This window comes from Crocodylus siamensis, chromosome 4 (genome assembly GCF_052110815.1).
Source record: "Crocodylus siamensis isolate JL-2025a chromosome 4, ASM5211081v1, whole genome shotgun sequence".
In the NCBI taxonomy this organism is placed as follows: Eukaryota; Metazoa; Chordata; order Crocodylia; family Crocodylidae; genus Crocodylus; species Crocodylus siamensis.
The window spans coordinates 116,060,681-116,084,198 of record NC_143398.1 but is presented as its reverse complement, the minus strand read 5'-3'; the positions used below and the strand labels follow the sequence as shown (position 1 = coordinate 116,084,198).

The window sequence follows — 23,518 nt, the reverse complement described above, 5'->3', positions numbered from 1 at the left end:
GTTAACCCGAGAAAATTTTCCTATGTCGGCAGAAGGCTTTATTGGGCAGGCAGAACGTATTTTCTTTAAAGAACTGGCTTGAAAACCATTTAGAAAGCTGCCCCTCTGCATCCTCCTGCCGTTCCATCTGCTAAATGAAGAGAAAAATAAACTCTGACCTAGAGTGGGACTAGACACAATTTATCCCTTCCTGAAGGCATCCCCTCCCACTTTTCAAAGCAGGATCCTCTTAGGGAGCCTTACAAAGCATCTGACAAGATGACTGAACAGCTGGAATCTCCAATACCAGCTCTGCCTGTCACTAGGATCAAAAGCTGTTTGTTCATTTGTATAAACACATATGACGTGACAGCTGAAATGTGGCGTGCACTGAAAGGGGGGGAGGCGGTCATGTAATCTGGGTATATAACTCAGAGAAAATTGCTCAGTCCACAAATGTAAGCTTTCCCTATGCTATTCTACTGCAGTCTTGCTTATGACCTGGCAGAATTATTTTGATGGGTAAGAGGAGAGTTTGGTTTCCATGAACATGCATTCTTTGGCCATGATGCTATGACTGCCAGCCAGCAAATAAGCCCACTATTGTCAGTGGCAGTGGTTGTAGCTTTGAAGTTGTGAACTTCTGTCTTCTAGAAACTGCTCTGAGACAATCAGTTCTATTCAATGTAACATGCAGCCATCAGACAGCAGTATCTTTGGGTCACTCCCAGATCTGGAAAAGATTTGAACACCTGATATATTATTAATAGTGAAAGGTTCCATCTCCATTAGCAATCTCCTGCATCGCTTGTCAAAGTGATTTTGAAACCATGGCTGTTGGTGGCTCTGGGATTTTAAATGTCACGGCATCTGTAATGGGATTTTGAGAACATTTCTTCCCACGTACTATCTCATGAAGTCCCTTCTAAGTCTCATTGAAAAAACAAACAATAATTCCAACTGCCTGAGATGCAAGACCCACAGGGGAAGGCAGCAAATTCTACAACTTAATTTAATTTGCTAAGAAAGTTAGAATTAAATAACACACTTTAAGAATTAGCAGAATCCAATCGATAACTGTTCAGGGCCCATTTCTGCTTCTATTGATTTCAGTGATTAAACTCCGATTGACTGTAACAGAAGCAGGATCAGTCTCTTTCACAGCAGCGATTTCTCACCAGGTAAGCGAGAGAAGTAGGCATGTTAAATGCTTTTATGTTTCAGGGAAACAGAGACCAATTCAACTCCTGCTGAAATTAACAGAAGGGCTCCCACTGACTTCAATGGAATTAGACTGGGTGGGTAGTATAATCTTCACAGAGATAGCTCATTTCTTCCCACATATCTTGACCCCAGGCACAAACAAAACAGGAATAAACAGTTTAGCAATTTAAAAATGTTTGATTAACTCAGTTTTCAATTATATCTACAATTTCACACACATCTGCAGCTCCTAGTTCTGACCAGGACTGTAAATTAATAGGTAATCTGGAAGATTTCAATCTAGAGTTCTTCTACCCCAAACTTTTGGGTCTGTACATCTTAAAGATTGGAACCATTTGATTCCAGATTGGGGTTTGATCTTGGAATGCCTCAAATGCTGTAGCTATCTGGGTCTAGGGTTTTTTGTTGCCAATCTCCGTGAACACAGAAATACCCAAATATCATGAGAAAAAGCAACTTTTGCAGCATGTCTAGCCACACCAGAAGCAGGAAATACCAGGAGTCTCATGTCATGAGAAAATTTGTTCTTATGAACTTTCCAGGCCAGTTTTGCAGACCCAACGTGTTGGGAGAGTTCAGAGAGGCAGCAGGACTTCTAGTTGCTAATTTGACTGAAGCCAAAATTCTGAGAAACCAAATTATGATCTCATTGACAATGGGCACAAGCTGGTATAATACAGGCAGAAACCTGGTGTCATAGAGGAGAAGCATGCTTCCAAGTTCTTATTAGGGTCACATCCTCTTCCTAACTTCAATTAATAATATTTAATGATAATATATTTATAATATTTAATTAAAAATGAGCTTGTCTGAATTTTGTACATCACTGTTAAATGCTCAAGGTCCACATCTAGACTGTTCTTGCAGTAATGTGAACACCAATATTGTCCTAAGCCAAAAAGTGATCATTAAGATTTCCAAAGGGACTAATAGTTTTCAGCATACAACTCCAGAAACCTGAAAGGGACCTGATTTTCAGACAGTGGGTACTGAGTACTTTCAAAAAGTGAGGGCCTTTTTAAAATGAGTCTTAAATTGAGCACCCAAAAAAAAAATTCTTAACCCTTTCAGAAGTCTTAGTCTCAAAGGAGTCATTCTTGCATATAACAGGAGAAGATAAGAACAGAAAAGCACCCTCAGATCATATTATTTTTTATGGGAACTGAAAGCAGCCCACACTTAGTAGGACCCCAAAGTCTCTCCAAAGTTTAATGGTATTAAACTAATCCTGCATCCTCTTAAAAGTATCTACAATGTTAAATGATATGGTATGGCGCTGAATTCTGGAAACTCACCCCTTTTTGTACAGAGAAATAGTTTCTTTTATTGGTTTTAAATTCATCTGCCCACAAATAATTGCTTCTGGGACAATCTAAAAACAGGGACTTCATTTTTTATTGTAACCTCCACTGGCTTAAATGCCTCCATTAGATTTCCTTCTACTCTCGCTGTTGCCAGGCTAAATCATCTTAGTTTAACCAATATCCCTTCTTACATAAGGACCAACATTTTTCTAACCCTTTAAATGCCTTGTTTTGTAGCTTTTTAGTCTCAAATGAGTGGGGGGGGGTCTATCCAACTTGAGGAAGCAGACAACAAATTTTGTGGGGAGATCGTGGGGCCAGTAGCCATTTTCATGGGCTGGTTTTGGCAGCTCCCCTCTTCCCCCCCACCCCCATACCTCTCTTTGGCTGAGGGGCTCCAGTGGCCCCCACCCCTCTCTGCTTATTGGTTGTGAGGGCTGTCTGTCATGCAGTCCTGCCCCTCACCACTGATTGGTCAAGAGGAGCAGGGCCACCTGACAGGCAGCCACTCTGCCAATCAGCAGCAAGGAGGAGGGCTGGCAGTCATCTTGGGCTCCCCTTTGTGCTTGCAGCCCCCTCGCCCCCAGTGCGCTGTGTGGCTGAGCCACAGTGCTGTGAGAACCGTCGGCTCCCTCTGGGGAACCAGGATTTTATTTTCAGTAAGGTTTTTTTTGCAGATTTTGCTGATATTGGCCAATTTCATGGGTAATGCCAGGTGTCGCAAAATCACAATTTCTGTGGGTCCCTATAAATTAGTCTTCAAATGAGGCTTCCCAAATTAGACACTTGCATGCCCATAAAACACATGGTATCACTTGCTTTCAGTTCTAAGAGTAGGCTGCAGCCTGTCCCAAACTCACCTGAATACTCTCCTACAGCTAGAAATCTTGAGCCTGCTCCTTAACTACTATGAACAAGCAAATTCATAGATCTGATCCACACATCAGTTCTGAATCTGTGTGTACTGGAGCAACCTGGCATGTGGACTACAACATCTGGCTCCCTCCAGATTCAAAAATGTAACTCCAGGGGTGTGGTGGCAGTACTAATTGTGGCAGCTTCCAGAGCCATGCAATTATTACTGCCACTGCCCTCCTGCTGCCACATTTCCAGGCCCATGGCAAGCCCCACAGACTAGATAACACAGTCCACAGGCTGGATTCAGCCTGTGGACTGCAGGTTGAGCATCACCGCTCTACACAGATGTAGAGGTCGTTCATCCCACCTCATCCCATCTACCTCCATCCTGCAGTACTTATCCCAGATATATATGTTTGAGCCCAAAGGGGTGCAACCCTGGCAGGCCTTACATAGCCTCAACTTTCTTAATAAAGCCAATTGAGGTTTACACATTCAGCAGCTTATAGGACTGATCCAAAAGCACATTCACTGCACAAATGTAACAATGATTCCTGTTTGCCTATTGTAAGTCTGAAAAGTAAATGATTCTCAACCTCATTGACTTACCATACAGTAAAACACCATGGCACCACCTCCTGTGTTTACAGTAGAAATGCAATGCAGTAAATTTGGTAGGATTTCTCTTCAAAACAAAAAAAGAACCTTGGATCTGCATGGTTTATATATCACTAAGTATCAGATTATTTTAGGGGGTGGGGAAGGAAAATCATTAGTTAGGTCAGTTAGGAGGCCAAAGAGACCTAGAAGTATTCATAATTATTATGAAGGCAGGTCTCAGTCATAGGAGAAAAGTTGATAGTAAAAGTAGAGGAAACCAGGGAAGGATAATTAGTTGGAACAGTCCTGAAAAGTCCACCTACAGGGTCCAACCCTTGCCTGCCTGATTTACTTAGGCAAGTCTCATTGAAGTCACTGAGGCATTCACATTAAAAAAAACAGCAAGATTTCACCCTAATATGCCAATATTAGGCAAAATACTCACCCAAACACTTCACCATTAAACACACAAGTAGTTCCATCCCTGTTGACTTCAATGGGACTAGGCACATGCTTAACGACAAAGTTAAGCACACGCTTTGCTAAACAAAATATCCTTTTGCTATGGAGTCATTCTGATTGTAAGTTCCAGCACGTTTCTTTATGACATCATCTTTGTGCACAATAATTACCTGGTCCTTTTTGAAAGGAGGTCGAAGTTTCTCATCTGGTAACTTTTCCTTTTTAGGTTCCACTTTAACCTCTTTTTCTTCCCCCTTTTTATTTGTTAAGATGAAAATATCATTCTACCAGCTGCCCTTCCAGCTCTGATTTGCCAAAGCGGTGATCACATACCCAACTGGTGCAGATGTGCCCACATCTCCATCGTGTGCTGCTGTGCCCACATCTCCATGTGCAGCTGTGCTTGCTCTTCCCAATTTAGGGAACTGTGCTCCCACACCCCTTCCTGAACCTTTGTGCTCACTTCTCCCTCATGTAGCATTGTGCTTGAGTATCCCAGCAGAAAACACCCCCAGCTGTGCTTGCTTCTATCAACAACATACACTTATTCAGTGTTCTTCGCACATAGCTCATGTATCTTTTGCGTCAAACTGTGCTTTTCTACTCCTCACAGGCTATTGCTTAAAGCAAAAGAAAAAGGTGGCAAAATGCACAAAATTCTGAACATGCCAGGTTTTCCTTCATAGGGTTTCAAAACCAGCATACAGAGCATTTAAGTGTGTCATGCATTGCATTATTGATAAGCAGAAGCAAGGAGCTTTAGTAAAAAGAAAGAAATCAAATACTGATTGTAGAGAGAATTAGTAGTTTAAATGCAGGAACAAAACTGTGAGCAAATTCCAATCCTGTGGGTTTTTTCTTGCATTACATTTCTCACAGATCACAGGCCTCTTGTTTGGTGCAAAATGTTTACTGTACCTGTTTCCTTAGGAAGGCTGCTTGAGGCTTTTCCTCTTGTATTTTCTTCTCTTTTACCTGTTTATCTTGTACTTTTTTGTCTTCAATTTTTTTCTCTTCTATCTTTTGTTTTGCTTTTAATTTCTCTGCCTCTATCTTAGCCTTTTCTTCTGCTTTCCTCTTCTCTTGTACCTTAGCCCTCTCCCTTTCCTCAGCTGCCTTCCTCTCTTCCTCCTCCTTTGCCCTCTTCCTTTCCTCAGCTGCCTTCCTTTCTTCCTCCTCCTTTGCCCTCTTCCTTTCCTCAGCTGCCCTCCTCTCCTCCTCCTCCTTTGCCCTTTTCCTTTCCTCAGCTGCCTTCTTCTCCTCCTCTGCCTTGATCCTCTCCCTTGCCTCAGCTGCCCTTTTCTCTTCCTCTGCTTTTGCTCTTTCCTCTGCCTCAATCCTTTCTTTTTCTTGGGCTGCTCTTCTCTCTTCTGCTTGAATTCTCTCTCTTTCTTCCTCAGCTTTTCTTTGCTCCTCCTCCTTTATCCTCTCCCTCTCTGCTGCTTCAAGCCTTTCTTTTTCCTCTGCTCTTTTCTTGTCCTCCTCAGCTTTTTGCTTTTCCTCATCCCTAAGTTTCTCATAATCAAGAATGACAGTGATATTTATGGCCTCCTTGCTTTCTATTTGGGCACTGGTATTATTCTCGGCTAAGGTTTTTGCTTCTAACATATCTTCTTTAGTTTCCTTTTCTTTTGTCACCTCTACCTGATTTTCCTCTGTGGGTATCTCCTTTGGTTCCTCCTCCAGCACCTCCTTATCTTTTTCTTCTTTCTTTACTTCTTCTTCTTCATCATCTTGCCTCCAGTTGTTCCTCTGGTATGATTTGGTAATGGTTTCTGTCTCCTCAATCTCGTAGCGTCCTTGGCGTGTTTCAATTTTTTCCTCTTTCCCCATGGTCTCATCTTCATCCACATTGTTTATCTCTCTGCTGCTTGGTAGTGACAAGCTTCCATCTGTGACTGTTGGGTCAAACTCCTTTTGACGCTCTAGGGCCTCCTGGAGACGTTTCTGGCGTCTTTCCTCCCTCCTTGCTAATCTCTCCAAGAAGGCAGCATCATCATTTGATCCCATTTGTGTGTCTGTAACTGTTGTAGTGCGTTTGGTCTCCTCTTCTACAACACTGTACAAAAACAAAAGCTTAGTCAAACACTCTAACAAAGTATTTGCTGGGTTTCTTTCCAGAAATAGCTTTCAGTAAAAATATTATGTAGTGCCTAAAACAGAAGACAGTCAGATACTTTAAAGATTTATCAAACATTTCAGGGACAACTATCAAATTTCTGTATTTACAGGAGTTTGGGATTTCATAATGTAATGACTTGCAAAGGGCAATCTATACCCCTCCTTTCCTCCATGCTCCTAAGGAATCCAACTAATGAACTAAGTCAATCCAATACTCAGTAATATCAATGAAACTCATTCAGTTTACTTCAATAGGCACTGGACTGGGCTGTGGAGCTTTGGTATAGCTGCAAGAGAAGCTACCCTTAAGAATTCATGCTAAATGTTACATTACACCCACTGCATGGTTCTAGATTAATAGATTGTTAGGGGCTGGATGGGACCTTGCAGATCATTGGGTCCAGCTCCCCCGCTCTAGGCAGAAAGACAACTGGGGTTAGGTGACCCCAGCGAGATGACTATCTAGTCTCCTCTTGAAAACCTCCAGGGTAGGTGACTGTACCACCTATAGAGGGAGTTTATTCCAGTCTGGACAGCCTGACTGTGGAGTGTTTCTTGGTATTAAGCCTGAAATGGCCTTCTAGGAGTTTATATCCACTGGTCCTGGTCTTCCCCAGGGGTACCCTAGTGAACAGTTGTTCACTGAGCTCCAGATGCACACCTCTGATATAGCGGTGAGCTGCCATCAACACCCCTCTCAACCTTCTCTTCTTTAGGCTAAAGAGGCCCAGGTCCCTCAGCCTTTCCTCATATGGCTTGCCTTGCAAGTCTCTGATCATACGGGTAGCTCTTTTCTGGACCCTCTCAAGTTTTTCTTATTGAAGTGCAGCACCCAGAACTGAACATAGTACTCTAACTACCATCGCACTAGTGTTGAGTACAGTGGGGGTATCACTTCCTTAGCTTTACAAGAGATGCATCAGTTGATGCATACCAGCATGTTTGCACTGCTGACCACCGCCTCGTACTGACGGCTCATATTCATGCAATGGTCCCTTTCAGCCACAGTGCAAGTCAAGCTGTCACCACCAGGCCTGTATGTATGCTGAGGGTTGTTTCCTCCCAGATGAAGCACCTTAGACTTGGAAGTGTTAAACTTAAGCTGGTTCCAGTCTGTCCAATTCTTGAGCCTGTCCAAGTCCTCCTGTATCTGCAACCTATTTTCTGGCATGACTACACTGCCCCATAACTTGGTGTCATTCACGAACTTTGTCAGTGAGCTTTTCACTCCCCCATCCAAATCATTGATAAAGATGTTGAAAAACACCAATCCAAGCACAGCCCCCTGAGGGACACCTCTAGCTACTTCACACCAGGATGACACAGATCCGTTCATGAGAACTCTCTGGGTCCTACCATGTAGCCAGTTTCCCACCCACTGGACCACTGAGAAGCTGAGCTCACAAGCTTCCAGTTTCCCCACAAGGATATTGTAAGATACTAGATCAAAAGCCTTTTCAAAGTCTAGATATATAACGTCTACCACATCTCCTGTGTCCAGGTGGCGAGAGACCCGGTCATAGAAGGAGATGAAATTGGTAAGACAAGACCTACCTGTGACAAAGCCATACTGAGACAAAATATTTGGAAGTGTTTCATGTGTTTTATGGAGCTCTCCAGTTTGCTTTGATGCATTTTTTTTGTGGTTTTCCTTATGAATTAAAAGACTCCTGACGTACAGCCAAACTCTCACGGAACTTATTTAGCCAATATACAGTTTTTACTCTATTGAGGCCACCTCTAATATTGAGAAAGGTGACTGTTTCTCTTCAAGACTGGCTTTTGGCAACACTGCCCCCAAAATGGCACACAAATGGAGTGAAATGAAATTGTGATTTTTAAGGACACTGGTTCACCAGAAAGCTAAGTTGGCCTAGGAACATAATGCATTACAAGACATGGAAGACCTTTCCAAACAAAGACTGTTGGAACCCTAAAGGATCAGCTTCCCTTAAATTTCTAAGCATTTTATTCTTCTACATTCACTGCCTTTCTAACCACTTTTGCTTTTCACTGAAAATAGTAAACATCTATGATGAGAAATACTACTTTTTCCCCAACTCTCTCATGCTCAACAATAACAGCTCATCAATTACACATAGTAACTAATGGATACTAACAACCTTCCACTTGACCTACCAACCTAATCCCACCTAGTTAATTTAGAATGTTAACTCCTTATAAAGATACACTCAAGACAGCAACAATACTGTGGGCCTAGTACTACTTTCACTCTGGGCACATCTACATGTGCAATTAATGCTACAAAGTCTTAATGTGCAGTAAGCCTTCCCAGGGAGCAAATCTGCTGCCAACGGGATTAGCCCAGTACAGGGCTACCCCAATCCTACTCTAAACTGCTGCAGCATCCAGGAGGAGCTCCAGGCTCCCCCTGGGAGCTTCCCCAGGGGCTGGGAGGGTGCACAGGGCCAGGAGAGCCATGCTGGCTGCAGTGCCAGCTGTCTCCTGGCCCCAGGCACATTGGGAGGGGTCCTGATGTGCAGGGGGCTGGGAAACAGCTGCCACTGCAGAGGTCTCTTGGCCTCCTGCATGTGGGGACAAGTCCCATGCCCAGCAGGGCTCCCCATGCAGCTGAGGGCTGGCCTGGAGAAGTCCCACTTCTGAGGCAGTTCCTAGCCAGGTCCAGGCTGCATGAGAATTTCCCCAAGCAGCCCGGGGCTGGGCAAGAACTGCCCTTTCTGGGGCAGGTCCCAGGCAGCTCCAGACTGGGCAAAGAAATATTCAGGGACCTGCCTCAGAAGCAGAACAGTTCCCATCCAGCTCTGTGGTGGGTAGGGAAATCTTTACACAGTTTGGAGCTGACTGGGAGCTGCTCCAGAAAGGACAGTTTCCATGCAGCCCCAGGCTACTCAGGGAAATCCCCATGCAGCCCAGGGCTGGCTGGGACCTACCCCAGAAGTGGGCCAGTTTTTGGCCAGACCTGGGCTGGACTGGGAAACAGAGAGTTCCCTGTCCCCTGTGGTTCCCTGGTGTTAGTGCTGACCAGGAGCAAATTTGCTCCTGGTCAGCATCAACACATGCGCTAATGTACAGTTTGTTTACCACCTGTATTTACAGAGAGTAACTAGGGCCGTGCGAAGCTTCGATCCCCGATTCGATTTGGTGGAGATCCAGCCCAATTCAGTGGCCAAATATCTGAATCCAGATTGAATCAGGAAGCCCTTTAATCTCTCTGAATCAAATCGCAACCTTCCAAATTGATTTGGAAAGATTTGGAAAGATTCAGTAATTCGGATACAGACACAACATTAAATGTTTTTTCTACATAACTCAAGGTAGCAGGCGGTTCATGAATGCTGTAATGCTGCAGCAGATGGAACATCCCACAAGAGCTCAGGGGGCTCCCCAGCATGCTTGGCAGCAAACCTGGAAGTGGACCAGACACACTTCCGGTCTACTTCTGGGTCTTCCAGGGAGTGTGGGGGGGGGGCGGCCCCCAGCATGCTCCCCAGCAGACCTGGAAGTGGACCACAAGTATTTCTGCGTGCTCAGCAGTGAACCCAGAATTGGACTGGAAATACTTCTGGTCCACTTCTGGGTTCGCTGATGAGCACACAAGCCCCCCCGCTCCCCACCTGGTACATCAAGGTATGTAGAAAAAACATTTAAAGCTGTGTCTATAGCCGAATCGCTGATTCTCTGAATCAGCATCAAATCTTCAGATTTGGATCTGGCCAAATCAAATGGAGACAATGATCTGAATAAGCTAATCAAATCACTGTCCCCAATTTGGGCTGAATCTGAATCAAATACAGCCCATTTTCACACCCTAATAGTAATTGCACAGTAAACTAATTTACTGAACAGTTAATGTGTGCACATGTAGATGGTGACTCTTTACCAAGTAAAGCATCTCATTTAGATACACCCAATAAGTGGCACCTTACTCCAGAAACAGGTTTTTTTAAACCATTGGGAATAAAGTTCTATTTAGAGTAAGGAAAACATAGTTTAGATCTACTCCCTGAACTCAGGAACATAGGATTGAAAAACACCTAGAACATTATGTCCCGTCCTTAAACACAGAGCTCCACCAATTGCATTAGTGAATAACCACTTAAACTGAAGCTTACCTGTTCTGGGCATTAGCTTCTGGTTTCTCTGTCCCTTGTCCTCCTACATCTTCCTCTTCCTTTTGCCGCAGCCTTTCCTGTCGAGCTCGTCGGCGGCGTTCTCTTGCAGCTTCTTCATCATCATCATCAGTTCTGTGGTAGGCTAGTCTGCAACATACCATTTGAGACAAGTTAATAAAGAGATTGATTCTATCTGCTTGGTAATACTATGGAAACAATGACAAACAGATTCACAAGAGACAAAGTATGTGTTATGAATGATTCATATAACAACGTTTTGGTAGTATTGAAGTGATGTTGCCATGATGGTCCAGGAAATAGGCAATCAAAAAGCTTTTGTTCTGCAACTTAGTTCTGCTGTGTCTGCTTCTCTCCGAGAGACTTGAGAAAGGGTACTGTGATACCCCAAAGATTTTCTACATCTATCACAACCATGCAGTTGGTCCAATAAAAGATATCACCCACAAAAATTCTTGCCTCTTGTGCAAGAGGCAAGGTTATTTATGGGTACTGTACTCTATATCCAAAAGCTTGTCTATATGCTTCCCAACTATGTAGTTAGTCCACAAAAATCCTTGCCTCTCATTTTCCCTGGGCCATCACTCTTAAAACATCAGCCCAATGCTACCTTGTAGAACAATGCTAACTCCTTCAGTGGCTACCCCATATATGTTTTAAAGGGATACCATTGAATCCAAGAGTATAAAATGCTATTTTAAGAATTTGTCCAAAGTTCTGTTTAGCCACATGATTATGGGGGAAAAATGAATGTTTGACCTCATCTTGAAGCTGTTCAACCCTTGACATACCCTTTAGTCAATGAACACTTCTGCAACTGCTGGGGCCAAAATCCCAGCTCTGTAGCTGAGGAGAAATCCTGTTAGAATAATATCCTGTGATCCTGATAGGATGCACTCATATTTAATTAAATCAATGCTGGGGCCCATCTAACCACATTAAAGCTGGATATAGTTTGAAAACATTTTATAAATATATGCTAAGTACATTGTTCTTTAATAATTTAGAGCTATTCCACTTTATTTCAGAAGTGAAAAAGAAGAGCTAGGAGGCCCATGTGAGATAACACCTCTCTGAGAAATTTAAGCTAAGGAGTATTGAACACTTGACATCAACAGATGTGTGAGCCCAGAACCTGTCAGGACTGGACCACAGGAAATCTCAGCCTCACAGGCAACATAACGCTAAAATCCCAGTGCTTCCATTTACCTTAGCAAATTACTATAGTGAATTTAATTCTGATTGAAGTGAAAGCAAGAGATAAGCATCCCCATCAATACTTCAAGGAGAAAGGCATGTAGAATGATAAACCTACACTGTTAGCTTTGTGGATAGAAGGGCTTAAAATAAAACCCTAACAGAGGTTGAATCAGCCAACAATGACTAAGATTTAATGAATAAGAAAAAAAGTCAACCCCACCCAGTAGGCACATCACAGGAGGCTGGGTACATAGAATAAAACAGATGCAGATCTTCGCAGATGGTCTGATTATTCCCTGCAGCATGAATTCTGTTTTTATATTTTGGCATTTGCAACAACAACAATATTTTTAGTTAGCTGTAAAATTATTGAGCCCTCTGGGTTTGTAAGTCTATGAAGCAAGAGATTGCTGATGGCTTCTGGTATGATACCTTTCCCTAGACATGACCTTCCTTTCCAAAAAAAAAAAAAAGAAAAAAAAGGAGGGAAAAATGTGGATTCAGCAGAGCTGTGGCCATGGGTAAAGCTAAACAGCCTGCCAAAGCTGGAATGGCAGTTTCACTCCTATGCAACTTTTTTTGGCATCAGCACACAGCGGCTTTGGTTGTCGCTTTCATGCTCCACCACATGAGCTTTTAACTTTTGCTTTGTATGAAGAGCCCTCAAAGAAAATGAAAATTGTCAGCAGAACAACCATGAATCATGGCAGGGGCAGGAGGTGAATTCAAAGCAGAAGCAACAGGCCATGGAAGACTAGGGAAAAAGCATTTGTCATTTGCAGTTAGTTTAAAGGGGTTCTAACAACTAATTTAGGTCTAAACTGGGAAGCAGATGAAAGCAATAACAAATTGATGGGGATCTCCATTATATTCCTGCAAAAGAAACAGACTCTAGGATACAAATGTACTGAAAAACTGACTGCAGAAGACCCAGTGCACAGTGAAAGATCCTCTTTAGTCCTGTTGAAGTCTACCTGTGAGAGGCGTAAATGGTATTTGGGCTTGCTTATTCTGGGGCTCTCTCTATAACCTATAAAGAGAACACCTAGTAATAACCCTTGAACTGGCAGAAATTTTTAACTCCCACCCTATTATTACATAGACTGTTTTCAATAGAGTAAATACATATATGTGTACAGAATGATACATCAGGTATCAAGCACCATACATAAGGTTAACTTTAGTTATTTTATTTTAGTCACCAGCATGGCTTCATTAACTGTCTTAAATATTTGACTGAGAGTGGTAATATGAAGAATATTTTATGCAAAAGTCTCTCAAAGCATTTTCCACATTGCATCTTTAAAGGCTGCTTTACTTATCACAAATGCAACTATGCTTGGGAAAAAACTTCATGGCTATTATGAACTAGATACAACAATGCACAACAGCTCTTAAGAGAAGACCCAAGTTGAAAATGCAGAAGGGATTAAGTAGACAAAATGGAATTAAGCAAGCCTTACAGTTAGGGAAAGTATACTGGTATCCTTTATGGGTCAGATTTTCAATTTTGGCACCTAACTCCCATTATACTTCAACCAGAGAGTAAAGACAGCTACTGGGGCCAGTGGGGGAGGGAGGAGGGGAGGTGCCGTATGTGCCTTGGAAATCTGCTCCTAGGACAAAATTCCTTCCCTCTGTACTACTGCATATATTTTTCCATAAAGTCCTATATTGAGGAACACCATCCTCATTTGCTTTTTCATGCCATTAACCTTGTCTCAGTGAAATTCTGTCTGAAAATCCACTTTCTGCTACCTAAGGAAGGTGATTTATCTACCATTACAAGGGTATGAATATCTCTAGCAGAACCACCAATGCATACACCCACTGTACAGGAATACCAACATGTTCTCATGCTTCCTCACTCCAACTTTTCCACTATTTATTCCTCTCACTTACATATTATTCAAGAGATAGTCAGGACAGGGACCAAGTCTTTGCATTTGTGTTGTCTATCTAGTTACCTAGCATGCTCTTAATTCTATGTAAGCAGCAAATCGTAATCATAGACTAAGTCCTAAATTCTACTGTACTAGGATTGGATACTTGATTACTCATGACTGCCTTTGTTGCTCCTATATAATGCCCCCCCTGAGGAGCTGTTTTGATGCACTGAATACAAACATACCTCACTTGACTCACCTTATATCCATTTGTCACCTTCTGCATAACTGTCAGGGTTTCTTTCAGGTTGGTTTCTGTATTCTGTTTGCTATTTGGCTATCCAAGCAATGAGGTAACAACTTGACCTCAACAGGTGCTCCAAGCTTTCTGATACTCAATATGTCTTATTAAATATTCAGATGGAAGGAAGAGGGCTTGGAAACTTTCTGCTTGCATTGTTTCAAAGATAACGCAGCACTCCTGATCTAAATAGCAAGACGAAAATTGCACAGTATTTGATGCTTCTCAGACTACACTCTCTAACGGCAATACACTCAAGTGCATTACTATAATATCTTGGTAAAGCTATCTAACCTTATTACAGCTTTGGAATAAAGAAAATACATTTTTTACCTCTATTTTACAAAAGATTTCCTGCCCTGCAAGGCCGGAGCAACACTAAATAACACAAGTTCCACCCTGTAAAATGGGTGAATTTTAAACCTCCAGAGGTAAAATCCTGGCCCTGCTGAAGTGAATGGCAAAAACATCAGTGACTTCAGTGGCCCAGCATTTCATCCCAGGACTGTATGTCTATAGGCAAAACTTCTGGTTCTGGTGGTGCCATTTTTCCTTAGATTTTGGTTCAGAAATATCTTGCACCCTTGAATTTTATTTTGAACTATGGATTCAGACAAAACTAAACTAGTCAGAGGGGACCAGCAGGCACTGGAGGAGTCCCTGTTCCCCCAAGCACTACAGGAGTGACTAGAAATAACGGTCACAAGCTAACAGAGGGTAAATTCAGATTAGACATCAGGAGGCGCTACTTCACGGTCAGGGCGGCTAGGGTCTGGAACTAACTTCGAAGAGAAGTGGTGCAGGCTCCTACCCTGGCGGTCTTTAGGAGGAGATTAGATGAACACTTTGCTGGGGTTGTTTGACCCCAGTACTCTTTCTTGCCATGGCAGGGTATCAGACTTGACGATCTGCTCAGGTCCCTTCCATCCCTACAAACTATGAAACTATAAAAACGCTCATCGTGAAGTTCAGAGTCAGAATAGTTTGGGGTCAAAACCAGGCAGTATCACTGAGTTTTAGCTGGTTATTACCTGAAACTACAAATCAGCTCAGCTCTACCACAACATCAGAGAAGTTCTCTTCTCCGGAATGAAAGAGAATGAAACAAGGAATGAAAGAGACCTGCAAATCTCAGCTGAGATTCCAAATACAAGAAGTTGGGAAGTACGCAGAAAAAAAAAAAAATCCAAAACAAATCTCAAAACCACAAGATTTTTTTATCTATGTTTTCAAATATATGGAAACAGTCCAGTTTGCCCCACCTTCTCTTCTCCTCCCCACAACATTTTACTCACATTCTGATATGTCTTTTTTTGTTCTATTAATGAAAAGAGCATATTCCTTTTACCAACCAATGCACATTAAACTGGCTTCTAACAAACATGCATGTTTGTAGACAACAAAACTTTCTAGTGCACAGATGCAACAAGCAATCTTCAAGCTGTCATAGGTTTGTTACATTTAAAGTCTTTATGGTTTGGATCATAAAGACCGATTTTCATTTTTTGTGTTCCGGCACAGGAAATGAGATCATCCATCCATCTGCTCTATCTATGCTTTTCACCTTATTTTTAAAGGCACCTAGCACTTCAATATCTAAACTCAAATGGAGCAGAAGTGAGAGTCCTTTAATATCTGTGTCTGTGTCCTCATGCTTGAGGAGGGACTTTAGTGAATGCATCTTTAATGTGGCCTTCTCTTTCAAACATGGTCTGTCAAAGTCCAGTTTGCTGGCTTTCAGTGTTCACTGAAAGTCATATATTTACTTAGCTACTTCCTGAGGGAATGGCTGAGACTTGTTGTTACACAATTTGGGAAGTCCTCCTGGTGTTGATAGTCTGTCGAGTTATATTTTAATGTTTTATTTTTCATGCAATTTGCATTACAATTTGTACACTTCAAAACTATGAAGATTAATATAGTCAACCAAATTTAAGAAAGGAAAGCATTGCAAATAAGGATTAAGTGCCTCTTAAATGTCAAAATTCAGCTGGTTTTGGTCAGCCCTACCAAAACAAAAATCTTGATTAGTTTTTATTGGGAAAAAAAATTATTTCTTTCTTCTAATTTCACAGACAGCTGCAAAGATTCTTCTCAAAAAGGTTTTAAATTGTCTTTATGTAGGAGCCAACAACAGAAAATGTAAGTCCAAAGTTATACTGTTTGAGTGAAACATCTATACGTGAAAATGAGGGTTATATTGGAAACTTGCCACTTTAACTAGTCTGATCATGACTTAGCCCCCATAGCTATTTCTGTTGTACTCTGCATGTGCATTTAATCATTAATATCTTTCTCTTCTATGCTTCACACTTTCTCTCACTCAATTTCCTCTTCATTTAGCTTAGTCTAAAAAAAAATGAATGGTTGAAAATTAAGCCAGTCAAACTGAAATATTAAACAAGGAACACATTTTAAAGTTGAGATTGAATAGATGTTGAAACAAACTACCAAATGGTAGTTTCTCTTTAAGTAGTCAAATTAAGACTGAATGTCTTTTGGGCAGAAATACTTCTCTCAGACACAAATTACTGGGCTCATTACAGCAGAAATTCAAGAAAATTCTATGGACTGGATTATACAAGAAGCCAGAGTAAATGATACAGTGATACAGGTACAGTCACATTTATGGCCCCGATTATCTTTATATATATTATGCAATGAACTGGTTAATTGTGCAATAAATTTAGGCCAGTCACACAAGCAGAGTAATTATCACATGATAAAAATGACTATTCAGCTATACAAAGAGTCAACCAGCTGTAAAGTTAGTGCTTGAAGATGCATAACAACTCTATAGCTGGTTTCTTTCCAGCTTTAATTTGAACATGTAGCAGGACCCTGTAAGTTAGCTTGAACTTAGATAAGGGTGGTGCCTTTCCGTTCTTTTATTAACTTGTCTGTTCCTCACATATTTTCAGTCTTTGGTCTTCAGTTATTTAGAATAGCCACATGAAAAAGTTACGACAATGAAGGCGGGGTAAGTTATTGCAATTTATCTTTTATTTACCATGGGATAACAGCATACATAGACAATTACTGTAGAGCGCCTGATGCATGGGGAAGTCCTTACCTCCCTTACCTGAAGAGCCTGAGCGTGGTGCTGGGCCATGCTAAGAGGTCTCTTCAAAACCTGCACTACCTAATTTGCAGGCTCATGTTGAGCAGGAGGGCTGAGGGCAGTGGAGCTCCTGCTTCATTCCAGAAACTCATTCTATACACCCTGATGACTCAGTGCTACCTGGATACCTAATAGGAAGAACAGGATCTGTCCCAAACTGTTTCAGTTATAAGCACAAGACAAAAAGTGCTGATCAGGCCAGTGATTATAGGGAAAGTGATGCCATATTGATGAAAATGCTAGCTGCAACTCTCCTGGTAGCAGAAGCAAGGCCAAAAGAAGTGAAAGTGTAGCTAAACACCTTGTGTGTATGTTCAATGTTGCACTTAAGCCACTGGGAGAAATCCTGGCTTTCATAATGACAAGGCTCTGTTGAAAATGTAACCTCAGTCCTCCAGTACCTTGGAATATACAGCACCTCACCTGAGTCACAGCAGTTTTCTGCTCATGATGACACTGCTGTTTGGGTTTTAGATTCAAACCCTGAAACCAAGGTTTTGTAGTTGAGCCAGCATAAAACATCACTGCATCATTGTATACAAAGACAAAATGACTCACGCATGCTCCTGTTTATTTTTTCATGGAAGAAAACTGATGATCTCTTTCATAATGTGAAATGCAAGCAGATTCTCCAACCACACTCAAATAACTCTGTAAGCTGCCTCCAAATGCCTCAGCATAAATCGCATACAGGGCTGTTAGCATGAAGGGTAAAAACCTTCAGCTACTGAAATAATGTCAAATTTGCTTCCAAAATATATTACATGTAGATAAAAGAGTTTGTTGGAACTGTCCCAGGGTAGAACGTAATTCTCTCAATATGTGGAGACTATAATACTCTGCAGTTTTGTTTCATCTACAATAGATTTGACATTAACAAGTCAGTGAGCACTGTACTGCATTTACCTTGTTTTAATTTGGATGCTTCAGAAGAAAAAATGCAACACTGCCCAACCTTACAGTCTTTAAGCCATCAGATGTTAGTCTTTGACTGCTTTCCCTGCAGTGTGGAAAAGCTGTGTGGAATTTACCCAGAAATCTGTGCATCCTACATATAAACGGTTCAAAAAAATCACATAGTAAGCTTCATAGCTTGAAGCTTAGAAAAAGATATTTGATTTTACTGTCCACACTCACAAACCATTACAGACACTGTGCAAATCACTTTTATATCTGGTGCCATGACCTTTACTTTTTAGCCATTAGTTACTAAAGTCAAATTCAAACTAGTAAAGGTAAGTTAAATCTTTACTTGGTCTTATTTCAGCATAGGGCTATTGAAAATAATAGGCTTTGTCATTAAGTGAGGCATGAAGAGGGACTTTGGGTTGTGTCCCAAAACATAATCCACAATTGCTACAAGACAAATCACAAATTCTCTCTCAGTGTGGTATGCATGGCACCTCATACCTCAAAGCCTTGAATCTACATGGGCTCAGCAGGCACTATCAGAACACGAATAACTTAACATCTAATGAAGCCCTAGCCCTCTTTGTATCTTTTCTCCCTCAGGCAATTTTCAGCTGAAGTCATTGGGTGGTATGCCAAGGTAAGGAAGAAGGAATGAGCAGGTTTTAGCCCTTATTTTTTAAATCTGTTCTTGCCTCCCATCCTACAGAGCAATAATGAAACTTGTTTTTCTTCAAAGACTTGCACTGTGACAGAAATTTCATACATAGTGGCCATGTCCAAACATACATAGACATTTGGTTCCCTGGGGATAACTAGCAGTGGTGCACCTTGCACTGCAGGTACCTGTCCCCAGGGAACACCCATGCCACACGCACTTTGGCACGCAGCAAGTTACCCTGGGGGTGGTAGGGGAGGCTGGGGCCAGCACTGTGCTGGCCCCAGCAGCTTTACCTGGGGTCTTGGGGACCTCCTGGGGCCGCAGCTGTAGCGATCCTGCTGGGTGGAGTCTGGCCAGCAGCTCCAGCGCAGCTCCAAGAGACCTGGCTCTGCTTTTCAGCAGCCCACACTGCTCGAGCGTGCACTGCTCTTTTTTTTTCTTTCCTGAAGGGTTTTTTGACCTCTGGATATCCAAGAGTCAAAAAAAACCATGGGGAAAAAAAACCCAGATCAGTGCACCCTTGGGCAGCATGCCCATGCAGCATGGAGAACACCGTATTGTGCAATATATGATGCTGAAAATGTGTTTGTGGTGCCACATACCATATGACCACGCTTGTCTGGACGCACCCAAAATGTTTAAATTATATGCCCAGTTTCTCAGAACTCTCCACCTGCCAAACCCTGTGGACTTGTCCACACAGGGAAAACAGTGAAAAGTAAGCTAAGGTGTGAATTTACAGTACACTAGCTACTCCATACCAAGTACCCATGTGGACACTCCTGGCAGGCTGCAACTGAGATTGCTAAATCAAAGTGGAGTAAATCACTCCGCGTGTGTCCAGATGAGCAGGAATGTGTGCTTTGCAGCACCTCAAAGACTTTTGAAGTGCTGCAAAATGCACATTGTGCACATGTAAAGGTTCTCCATGCTGTAAATTTGCAACGCGGAGCCAAAATTAGATACTGGGAAATTCTGATACCGCAAAAAAGAGGGGTGGCATATGTGGCTCCTAGCTATTTTTCAACTCCCATCAGCAGTAACAGCTATAAAGTGGGGATATGTTAAGGAAAATGAGAACCATGATATTTGAGAATGGATGTTGCTAGAGAGCAAATTCTCATTCAAACAGAAGTGTCCTAAATCATTACAAAAGAACTGATAACAATGCTGTTCAATGCAATAGATTTCCAAACTGGCATTCCATTCTTATCAAGTCTTCTGTTCCCAGAGCTTCTCTTTGGCTAATTACAGACAGTCAAAAAGCCCAAGGCTGAACTGATTCAATCTTCAGAGGTTAGTTGAAACTATGTACACTGAACCAATAAACAAGTGAACGGACATTCACTTTTGATTCCAGAAATGCCTCAGGCCAGAAGCCAGAAGCACTAGAGCACACCTCACAGCTCAACTGCAGCAGGCAGCTTGGGCCAAGGCAAGCCCATCCACCCTATGAGGTGGGGCTTGCAGGGGAGATGCAAAACATCCTGGGATGCTGGGGGTCTCTGAGTTAACTTGAGTCTGGAGGGGATCTGGGAGGGAAACCAATTTAACCTAAATCATTTAATTCTGATACTAGCATCTATCCAAGTTTATCTTAAACCAGTTTGGGCCACACTGAACCAGTTTATGTGTACTGAAATTCTGTTGTGTTACAGGTTTGGACCAGTTTCCAATCGTTTATACTGGTCTATATGTAAGTTCTGACCTAGGCTTTAGTGCAAGAACTAAGAAAAAATAATTACTAAATTAAGCTATTTCACTTGCAGCCCTGCCACATTAAGCTAGAATTCCACCAACTGTCATAAATTAAGCAGACTGGGGCCATGTACGGAGAGTTTCTCCTGTGAGAGTTGCTGGTCTCCCATGAGAAAATACAAGTGTACAGATGTTTGGTATTTTTCTCCCAGAACAAAAATTATATAATTATTTTTCAGGGGAAAAATAACCTGGGAACAATCAGGGTTAAATAGCTCCCTGGAGAGTTTCTCTCAGGAGAGTGAATGTCTGTACATGTTCTCTTTTGAGAGAAGTCATAGCACAGTCCTCCAGAATCCCAAGGTGCTCTTCTCCTCTGCCACCCACAGGAGACAGCATCTCACTCACTGGAATCCACTGCTACAGCCAAGCAGGGAGCAAAACACTTCCCCTTTCCCAGTCCCCACATTCATCTGCAGGGAGACACAAGCTGATGCTGAGCTGAGCAGTCTGGGTCAGCCAATCAGGACTGTCCTATGCACTACTGCCATCTATCACCAGAGAGACTGGGAAGCTTTCAGAGCACACTGAGATGTGTGCACAGGGGCCGCACTGCAAGGTCTCAGCTCTTCAGAGGCTCAGTATTCAAACGGCTGTTCAGGCATCTCTAGGTAAGTTTTTCTACCAGGAGAACAAACCCAGAAGAATTCTCTCAGATCATTTGAATGTGTGTACACAGCCTATGTCTTCTCTGTGCTGTACTTAGATGGGAGCCCTCTGAAGCATGCTAAAGAGCTAAATGCACCAAAAGAAAGGTTTCCTAGAAACTAGTAGATGAAGCCCTTGCCTCTAACTTCTTCAGGCATATCAATGGAGAAGATATTTCACATAAGTACCTGCCAATTTTTCTATACTTATACCTTAGACTTTCATACATCTGAGACAAGAAATAATGAGGCCTCAAGAAGTGTACAGGAAAGTATATGCAAAGCTTTTCACCAAGTAGAATCTGACTGTTACTACTTCTGGGTTTAAATCTCCTAGCAGTAGTAGTGGTTGGAGGCATAATGTTGAAAGGGCTCCACGGGACCCTATGTATTTTAAGCACCAAATCATATAACTATGCTCAGAACAGGTCTACAGAGTGTAATACTTAAAGAAAAAGTTGCCTCCCCGTGGTTCTGGAGCTACACTGGTTGTAGCAACAATGGGAAACTTAGGCAAAGCTTCCTTAATGAAAAAAGCCCTCAGAGACCATTTGGAAAAAGTCTAACTGAAGAAAGGCTAGTCATTTATACCACTTTATATTCTGCTCCTGAATTTAGCCCTGTAACTGCAGCAAGTAATTAAAAAAACCCACAAAAACATGATTTCCAGTGTTAATTTTTAAAAAATCCAAAAGCATCTGTGGGACCCATACAAATTAACAAAACAGGAAAGAAGTGAAGATCCAGGAAGAGCAAAAGCTGAATGTTTATAAATTAAATGCATCTCTTTGACCTGGAAACCAAATGCCTGGACTCTCAACTTTATCTGTTTCTCCACTTTTCACCCTGGTTTCCTATTTTGAAGGCTTTACTATACACATGGCAGAGCTGCACCAGAAAACAGAAAGCTCTTTTATCAAACCAATACTTGCATTTCATTTCTCTGTGAAAAATAAATAGGATTGCTAGAATTGCTTTAAATACAAACATAGCATAATAGATATAAATTGCACAAAAAAAACTACACAAAAAGCATCCTTAATTTTGATTTAAAGCCCTATCAACACATGCACTAAAAAAATCCAAAAGGAAATAATTAATTTGTTAACATCCAGCGTAGTCTCCATTACCCATATACATCACAAACACCTACATTCATCCAGACTCTTAAATTCCTTAAACTTCTCTCACACAGCTATGCACCACAAACAGCCAGAGCAGATGTGAAATTTCCACCCAAGTATCATTTTGGAAAGTTGTAAGGTGGCAACATGTTCCAAATTTTGATTGATTTTTAAATATTTTTATTGGCTCTAATGCCAAGGATTGGAGAAACTGGAGTTTAAAGCCAGGGGCTGGAGAAGACACAAGTGTTAGAATCTATAGGGAGTTAATCAGCTAAGTCCTTAAAGCAGTGCCTCTAGGAGCTTTACAACGGTATTCCCCAAACTTTCCTGATTGCTATCAGAGTTAGCATATCTTCCTGTAGCACCAGCCCTGCACAAAATGGTATTATTCCATTTACCAATGAAAGAGAGAATCACCTAGTGTAGAAGAGAATAGTTTCTTAATAGTAAAACTTATTTCCAGTTTAGGATCATCTAAAATTGAGAATGGATATAGATCTGAAAGAAAATGGGACTGAGAAGCTAGGGCTATGTGTAGACAAAATGAGAGGTGTGTGTGCACGACACTTTAAAACGGGCTAAATGCTGTTGCAATGCTATAATGATGTTGGTGTTTGCACACCTCGGCAGCATGTTGCGCATAAATTCCAGTCGCTGTAGCAACTTCGGTGGCATAATGTGCCTTAAATGACTTGGGGCGCAGCAAACTAAAACTCCTTTGAGCTCCTCCATAGTTCTGCAGGAAGCCCTGCAGGCATCCTGGCAGCAGACCGAGAAAGCAGGCTCTGCCCAAGAAAAGCGGTGAGCCTGATCCCCCACCCCCCAAAGCCTGCCTGCTTGAGCTGCATGGGACCTGGTGCTTCCCTCTGAGGCTGCAGTGCCCCCCAGGACCACCCAAGCCAGGTGCCTCCAGGAGGGTGCCGCCTGGGCCGGGGCCGCTGGTGCCACAGAGGGAAGCACAAGCCCCACACCCTGCAGCCCAGGGACTGCTCCCCTGCTGGCACCTCACCCTTCCCTCCCCACCAGAGAGGTAGGTAAGTCAGCAGGGTGTGTGCACAACACAGTAGTTAATCAGCCCAAAACTGAAGCAGTGTTTTTTAAAATCCACTGCTTCGACTGAGAGCCCCTGTTTCATCTACACACACCCTAAGCGGGCTAGCAGAGGAGGCTGGGAAAGGAGATAAATCTAATAAGGGGAGAGGGTAGCAGGGACAACCCTGGTGAGGAAAGGAAACACTAACTGGGTAA

At 42.2% G+C, this 23,518-nt stretch overlaps 1 protein-coding gene across 5 annotated transcripts in view; it reads right to left on the bottom strand.

Moving 5' to 3' along the window:
- CALD1 (caldesmon 1) overlaps nt 1-23,518 on the bottom strand; it is a 280,641-nt gene that overhangs the window by 32,323 nt on the left and 224,800 nt on the right. For 4 of the 5 annotated variants that reach the window (XM_090043515.1, XM_090043517.1, XM_090043516.1 and 1 more), the window contains 2 exons: nt 10,643-10,789; nt 6,072-6,486 (listed from right to left, as the gene is read on the bottom strand). In XM_090043515.1, the coding sequence (XP_089899641.1) occupies nt 6,072-6,486; nt 10,643-10,789 (562 nt within the window). Of the gene's footprint in view, nt 1-4,597; nt 4,682-5,345; nt 6,487-10,642; nt 10,790-23,518 lie in introns of all 5 variants that reach the window. The other variant, XM_090043519.1, reaches the window with a different exon arrangement.